We start from the raw sequence: 7968 nt of genomic DNA, 5'->3' as shown, positions 1-7968 counted from the left end.
GCTGCATGTCTGAGTACTGCTGCTGCCCAGCCAGCATTCAGTAAGCTGACTGACTGAGCAGATGGACCTCAGTTACTATGTGAACCTACACAATTCTAGGCTCCCTTTTAATTAGAGCAATGCACCAGGAATAACAGTTCAGAATTAAGGGGCTATAACTACACCGCAGGGAGGGTGCTGGTGACTCAGGCTTTGTTTTCACAGTTGGAGGTTAGCAGCTCCACTATCCCAGGGAATTACAGCCCCTTCCTGCCAAACGTGGCAGCCTTTGTAATTATGTGCAACATCACTCTCTTGGCATTGTGCCCTGCATAGATTTTACTTGCTTTTTGTTCCCCTCTTTCCTTTCATTGCTGTCAGAGAGGGTGATGGCAATTGTTTGCTATTGGCTGTTAGAGCAGAGCAAAGCGTTAGTCTCAACACTCAACACTGTCTGCCTTGAAATACAAGTAGCTAGACTGCAGGAGGCAGGTTTTTTTCTTCCTGTGAGGCAGGAAGCTCATCATTTCTCCACAAATTGTACAGGAAGGCAGGCTGTGTGGCTTTTACTGTTTATTCCAATTCTAGCATTAACACGCTCCCACAAACATAATTAACTTGCTCAAACACAGGTCCATTTCAGTTCTTAATTATGTATTTTCAGTCAAGCTCCAGCAAAGTTTAGCTCATTCTCAATAAATACAGCCCACCTAGTGCAGTATTTTTGTTCAGCACAATAAGCTGCCCTTCCTTTTCCACGGCCGTCATCTTCACAGAGCCCATTACTTGCGAGTAAACAACTTTCGTTCCAGTTCTCTTTGGCTGTTCCCATCCACTCATTAAGTTTCCCTTCTCAGCAGAATGCTACCACTGCTTCCCTTGCCCTCCCAGCAGAAGGATTTTCCAGATCTCAGTACCACACCTCTCAGCTCCAGTTTTTTGCTGTTTCTTCTCCAGTTCCCCTCAAAACAGTAGGTTTCTGCCCCTCTTAAATCAAGCTGTCAGGCCAAGGAAACAATACATCTAGACAGGCATTCTCTCCCACTTTCACTTGAAGTCAACTCCCTTCTTAATTCAGGCAAGTGAAGACCTCCCCAGTTTTCCCTCCAGGGCAGGAGACAAAAGCTCCAGCTGGGTTTGTTGCTGCTGGGCTCAAGGCTTTTTGTCCCTGTAAATTCACTTCTACAGATCAGTGAAGACATTTCTTGAAAGCAACTGTCTTGATCTGGCAGGATGGAAGCTGAAGGGGAAACAGAGAATGGCAGGTCTAATTTCTCATTCAGCTTCAAAAGAAGCAGTGAGCACCAGCAGGATCCCGTAATCCCCCAAACATCCACTGGAAAGACTCTCTGCGGAGCTGGCACTGATTGCAGCTAGCTGTTTGTCCACCATGACAGGAGTCCCAGGCCTGGTTCACTGATAGATCCCTGCTCACACAGAAAAGAGAGCGTGTGATTGTAAAATGCATAGAGAACACGGGAGTAAGTGCTAAAAAAATATATAAAATCCCTTCCCCTTGTGTTACAGATGAGGCATTGCCTTTTTCCTACTGGATCCCAGCCCAAACTTCTTCAGATCTTGTCAGCACTACCCCAAACCCTCAATACTTGAAAAATCAGCCACTTGCCCACCCCATCCCTGACTGTGCCGACTGCCCCAACCTTCTCCTGCAGTAAGAAAACTGCTCGTATTGGTTTGGATCCATCTTTCTATGGCACTGTACTCAGGGAGGTCTTGTGCCAAAACACGGCATGGGAAAGATCGCTGTGCTGCTGCATGAATCTTGGTGTGCTCTTCCCAGCTCTGTATTTCTTGTATGCTCATTCCTATCTGCAGGTCTTGCATCTCCAGTCTATTCTCATTCAGCCTGCCAGATGGGAACTCCACCAGCCACAAATGTGTTCTAGCAAAAATAGAGCAAACACAGAGCAACCACAAGAACTCTCTCATCCTTCCCCTTTTGCTCTCCTTTGATTTTGTGACTGTCTTTGTTTCAGCTTAAAGCAACCAATTCCTTGGGAAAGGGATGCTACTTTAAGAACAAAATTAACCACAGGCTTTGCAAGACTATAGGAATTATGCACATGGTTACCACAAGAGTGTAGGGTGCTTCTTTCTTCTGGACTTCTTCTGTGGCATTTGATGTGGAGGCCTCTGCAGAGCTTGGACCTGTTGGTGATGTGTCAACAAAAGTTTCGTCCACAACTCGGAAGCGGATCTCCTCCCCGATGTCCATGTAGAGGTCGTGGGCCCCTTCTTCTGTCTCATATTCCCAAACCCACACCTGCTCCGCTTCATCGCTGGCCACACCAAGGGCTAAGGAAGGAAACGGCATTTCACCTGGCAGATCACTTTCTTACAGTTCTAAGAACCCTCCTGATTCAAAGCCTTTTCACAATCATCTCTCAGTCTCCAACATGCTGTCCTACATCACTGTCTGCACATTCCAGCCCCGTGGCCTTGTTTCTGATTTTCCTACTTCCAGGTGCATGCTGTTACTGCCCCCCTCCCCACCTCCAAAACAAAGCAACCCCTCAGGCTCCCACAAGTAAGGACATTAGACACACCGTGTATCTACACATGCAGCAAACCCTGCATTCTGTCTCCAGCAGCACCGAAGTCTAGAGGCAGGGATTAATGGTGTGGCTGTTTGAGGGACATTGCTATTCATTTTCATCAGCTGGCACAATGATCCTGCAAAACCTAATAAGCGTGAGGCCTGCCTAGCTGTGATAACAGTCTGTGGGACTTGCCTGACACAACAGCTTAGCTTCTGCCACTGAGCACCTTCATTGTTGCAGCAGTAAATGCCTACAGGGCCAGCACTGCACAATCTTTTGAAATGAAGTACTAAAGTTATCAAAGGTGATCAAAGGATACAACTTTGCTGGCTGCTGCAGGGATTCTGGTGGGATGACAATATCATCAAAGAATCCAATAGAAACTGCGGAGAAAAGAATTTGATTAAGACTGAAACCATTCTTCACAAATGATGTACCACAGCAATTCCTAAAGTGCAATTCTGGATTCATTTTCCTTCCTCTTTCAGGAAGGACGTCCGAGATTATGCAGGAATTATTCTTTGAGTCACAATGCTCTGTTTCAGTTGGCAGCAAAGCAAACACCCAGCTGAAGTACATACAGCAACAGAGGGCACACTCTTTGTGGCCACAGGGAAAGGAAAAGGCTGCTTGGAGCAGGACTGGAAGTGTCAGCGTTCCAACAAATGAGTCAGATGCTACAGAGGTCTGCGACAGGAAAAAGCTTAGAAATCACAGACCTAACTGTACACTGCTCTTTATTTAACATGTTAGACCCATCCCCACCCTCTAGATTCCATGATGTTGAGTTTTATGAGCCTAAATTCAGCAACAAATATATCCCTGGGATCCCCAGGAGCTCGCCTGCATGGAATACTCCTGCAATACCAGAAGGCAACCCATAAGCTATGTACTTCATGAAGTACGTGGCTGATCATCTTTCTTATGAAAGATGTTTCCCTGCCATGGCTTCAGATACAGGAATTAATCACAAATATTCAAGAAACTACGGCAATCTATATCAGACCAACAGAATCTGATACTACCACCTTAAAAGAAAACATCAGAAGTTCTGTCAATTGAAGCGAGAAAATAAATTCAGTCTAACTCCAGATGGGCTTGCCTATTCTTCTTGGGCATGCACATGAGTAACAAAGGGAAAGGGGAGCGCAGACAAAACCATGAAGTGCAGGAGAAGCTGCCAGGCTCAAGCTACCAATCAGCCTCAGGCTGGAGCAGGGCTGGAGGCAGTACCAGCCTTCAAGCAGCTCGCACACAGCATGACAGTGCCTGAAACCACAGCATCCCCAAGTGCACTGCAGCTCTCGTGTCCCTAATGTTAGGAGATGCAGTTTACCATGAACGCCATCCTGACTGCAGCTTTTAATCTCTCCAACCAGAATCTCGTCCAGGAAGGGATGGAAGACCACGTAGCGGAAATGCACTTGAAAGAAAGCACATCCTTAAGGTTATGTCCGTGTGAGTGAACCATACTCCTTCCACAGGGTGGCAGCCACTAAAACAAAATCCCACATCCGATATGCCCTCTAAAATGCTGCATCCTGCATGCTTTACAGCTTCCTTACGGCTACTGGTGAGTTCAAGAAAACAGGAATCAGTTACGATTCCCATTTTATATGAATTATAGCAGCAGCTGATCAGCAGTTTCAGTTACAAAAACAAGCATTCCTTGGAGACCAAGAATGTCAGCTGAAATGTTGTTTTCCTGCCATACTTCTGCTCCATTTATCTTTGACAGCAATGATTTATTTTTTCTTCAAATGAAATTATATGGTAAACAATATTATCAAAGTAAGATTCTCTGCCATAATCTTATTTACCCCAAATGAAAAAATCTAGCTACGTTGCTAAGATTTTGCATTTATAATTATAAGGAAGCCGTACTAAGACAACCCCAGCAAAATAACACTTAAAAGCTGTTTAACATAATTTTAACTGTCCATTCCCAGTGCTGCTCTTCCATATAAACCAAGCACTAGATTGCAGAGGGAGTAATAAATCCTGCTGCCTGCTAGCGAGTGCTATCCCAGCTTCTGAAAGCAGGTTTCTCTGCAAACTCAGAGAATATATTCTCGTTTCAGTTCAAGGAGGTTTGAATTTAAGGAAGCAAATGGAGACTAAAGCAAGCAGCAAAGCCTGCCATCCTCCTCAGTATTAGAGAAGCTTTTATTTGTAGGGAATAAGCTCTATTGGCATTAAAAATTATGTCTGGGATGCCACATGTAGTCATCCAGTTCCCTTCTAACAGGGTTACTTCATTTGCTCAAGCATTTACGTATTTACTTACAGCTTTTGCTCAGATTTGCCAAAGCTCAAAAGTAACGAATCATTTCTTATTTCCTCCCCCCAAAAAAGTCAACTAAAATCCTAAAATGTATGCTGAACCAGATCTGTCTAAGTCTCAAAGACAGATGCTGCAAAGCTTCCAGCTAAGAAAACAGCAGCAACTGTTGTGCAAATGTTATATTTAGAAACGTTTCAACATTCCAGGCAGGCAAAATTAGCTTCAAAAAGAAAAAAAATAATACTAATGGACAAATGCAGAACAATTAGTATAAATTATCTTCTATTTGGAGATTTCTGAGCTTTCTAAGTTAAATTAACCCCTTCCTTATCCAAGACCTATGGCTGTAACTGTAGGGCAGAGATGGACTGCTGGAGAAGGAAGATGGGACTGCCTACTTAAAAATGTATTTCTAACCACAAAAGTGCAATATAAAGGGACTTCTACCATGATCCTCTCTCTCTTCTAAAGGGAATAGTGAAAGCTGCTAACTTCAGCAAGTCCTTTTAAACTTAATTTATCTAACAATGGGAACTTAATTGACACTTGCAGACCACTAACCTTCTGCAACTGCCGTAACTCAGAACATACCTTTGGTATGCGACGCACCATCCCCAGGGAAGATGTATGAATCTTCCAGTTTTGTAATATCATACAGACAGATGCAGAGACCAACGTTGTATACAACCTGCTCAAATTAAAAAGCAAAAAAAAAAAGGCTGTAAAACAATTACCAGGCTAACTCCCTTGAAATTTATACAAAATGCACAGCTTTTAGAAAGAAGGCAGCAGAAGGTGGCAAGATGGGAGAGAAGCTGCTTGCGTGCACTCCTCCAGCACTAAGCACACTGCATTTCAGAGGAAGCCCTGTCTTCTTCAAGTGCTATGAGAGTTTGTGTTCTTACTGGCACTAGAAGGAGCACTGCTATAAACAGAAATCATTGGGATAATTGTCAATAATGAAAAATTTGACCTGCCACAATAGTAAAGTTGTGAAAGAACATCTATCAATTCCGCAGACCCACGTCTTGTACAAAGGCCAAATGCACTTCCTGCCAGCATCCTCAGAAGTTTCTAAGCTTGTCTTTGTCTGAGATTATAATAGCTGTGGGCAGAGATAAGGAGAACTCCCAGTTTCCCTGCCACTTCACAGCCTACAAAATTTATGGCACCTACCCCTGGTCAGTGGATACAAGATTGTTGTTTTCTTTTCCTAACCTGCCTGTGTAATCTGCTTCCTCGATCACTTTGGGCTGCTCTCCGGAGCCCCCTTCACATTGCCAAGCTGCACTCTGAGCTCTGCACCCTCTAAAAGCCGTGTGCCCATCAGCCTCATGGGCTGCATAGGGACGCTGTGATACAACATTTTCATATACCCCACACTAAAGGGGAAGACTGTGCTACCATACTGTATTCAGCACAAAGCAAGGCAGGTATCACCACTTTCATTTCCCTTTCAGTAGTTTTGTTGTATTTACACTGGTCCGGTTTGCATGTGTTTTTTTCAGATGGCACTTTGTACTGCCGCCCCACACAGAAGATGGCAATGACTCTCCCTCCTTCCATGCCCCTCAGCACCTTCTCTACAGCATGAACACAAGACCTCTACGGGATGGTACACAGCTCCCTCTTTTTTTTCTTCTCTTTGTTTGGGGCTGGCCTTCATATCTAAGCTGTTCTGATGCATGTGTTGTTATGCACAAACACAGAAGTGCTCTGTCATATGATGACGCTACGATGCTTACACCACTCTATACATTACCTTATTGGCCAATTTCTTGTTTAGCTCCTCAGCAATGGACTCATTCAGTTTCCTCTCAAACTGCCAGGGAGGAATCCTCACCGTGTCAGTCATCTCCACCAGGACAAACATGGCGGGCTCTGGGGAGACAGGGAGAGAGCACAGCAGCGCCGGGCCGCCTTAATAACAAGCATTCAGCCCGGGCCTTGCCCGAAGCGCGGCGGGGCAGCACTCTGCGCCTTGTGAGGGGCAAAGTAAGGGGCCGAGTGAGGTTAGAGACCAGTTAGGCAGCGATCGGCCTCCCCACGAGCCCACAGCCACACCAGAGCAGGCCCCTGACCTGTGAGCCCGGAGCAGACAGCAGCAGCCCCACAGAGGCAGCAAAAACCCCGCACCGCCTCAAACCCACCTGACACAGGGAACGCCGCCGCGAGCTGCCCGTCCTCACGGCGACTTCCGGTGTAGGAGCCAATCGCCTTCGGGGGGCGGGGAGACGGATTCTGATTGACGTGTGGCCGGACCTACCGTATGGCTCTATGAAATGCGGAGGCCTCGCCCCTGGCTCCGACTTGAGGCCCGCCTCAGGTGGGGGCGGCCATTTTGTCTTCCTGTGAGCGAGGTAGGCGCGGTCTATTACTGAGGCGCTCCGTTCACTGGAGGGCTCAGTTTCTTTAAATAAAACGTGAATCCGTGAAAAATTTTCCGCAGCTGCCCGTCTCGTGGTAGGGGTTGTGGAAAACGAGAAGTTGTGCCCGGGACGTGCCCCAAGACATGGAAGGAGCTGCGGGGTGCTCAAAAAAAGACTGAGAAAAACCCACGTGTCTGCGGCTGACAGGCAAAACTGTGCTGTCAGCACCGCGGCTTTGATGCCGACACGACGGGTGTCACCCCCCGCACCCTGTGGCAGTGTGTAGCGGGCGGTAATGAGTGCTCGGGATGAGAAATAAGTTACATGTTGAGCTGTCTTGGAGCGGGAAGGGGAAAACGAGGCCACAAATACCGCATCTCAGCCTCATTAACGAGATCTGTGGTGGCTGAGGAGTTTCTGATCTGTCTGAAATTATTTCTGCTCCACCAGGGTGTCTTTTTTTGTGATGATTAAATGGCCATTCTGCACATGTTTAGTGTGTTGGCATAGCAGGTGATGGAGGATCCAGTTTTCCTTCCCAGGTCCCTGGGAGGAGTAGTGTTAGTGTCAGCAATGAGCTCTGCATGCACCACTGTTGAGACACCTCACCCCAAATCCTCTTCAGCCTACTTCAGGAGCTGTACAAAGAGACTTTCCCTTCTCCATGGCAGTGGCTGTGCTAATCAGGGTAAACACAGTTCTGCTGGCATGCTCACTGCATCCCTCGCTGTTCTGACCTGGCCCCATGCAGGTTGGATGATGCTGGGACTGACCT

General features: G+C 46.4%; 1 protein-coding gene across 1 annotated transcript; it reads right to left on the bottom strand.

Annotated features, from left to right (window-relative positions):
• Positions 1–616: 616 nt before the first annotated feature.
• POLR3H (RNA polymerase III subunit H) lies at positions 617–7042 on the bottom strand. The gene is made up of 7 exons (XM_042890490.1): positions 6975–7042; positions 6587–6705; positions 5416–5512; positions 3877–3963; positions 2860–2923; positions 2072–2279; positions 617–1406 (listed from the first exon to the last, which is right to left on the bottom strand). The coding sequence occupies exons 2-7, from the start codon at positions 6695–6697 to the stop codon at positions 1353–1355; spliced, it is 621 nt and encodes a 206-aa protein (XP_042746424.1). The 5' UTR covers positions 6698–6705; positions 6975–7042; the 3' UTR covers positions 617–1352.
• Positions 7043–7968: the final 926 nt, after the last annotated feature.

The sequence above is a fragment of the Lagopus leucura genome, unplaced genomic scaffold, assembly GCF_019238085.1.
Source record: "Lagopus leucura isolate 7727_CA_CO unplaced genomic scaffold, USGS_WTPT01 Super-Scaffold_100159, whole genome shotgun sequence".
NCBI classification, from domain to species: Eukaryota; Metazoa; Chordata; class Aves; order Galliformes; family Phasianidae; genus Lagopus; species Lagopus leucura.
The sequence above is the reverse complement of the archived record's forward strand: the minus strand, read 5'-3'. Positions and strand labels throughout refer to the sequence as shown.

Coding starts and splice junctions, on each gene's coding strand:
- POLR3H (XM_042890490.1), bottom strand. CDS start 6,697: ATGTTTGTCCTGGTGGAGATGACTGACACGGTGAGGATTCCTCCCTGG. Junction 3,964..5,415: donor TGGTGCGTCGCATACCAAAG/GTATGTTCTGAG, acceptor CTTTCTTTCAAG/TGCATTTCCGCTACGTGGTC. Junction 2,924..3,876: donor CAGTCAGGATGGCGTTCATG/GTAAACTGCATC, acceptor TTTTCTCCGCAG/TTTCTATTGGATTCTTTGAT.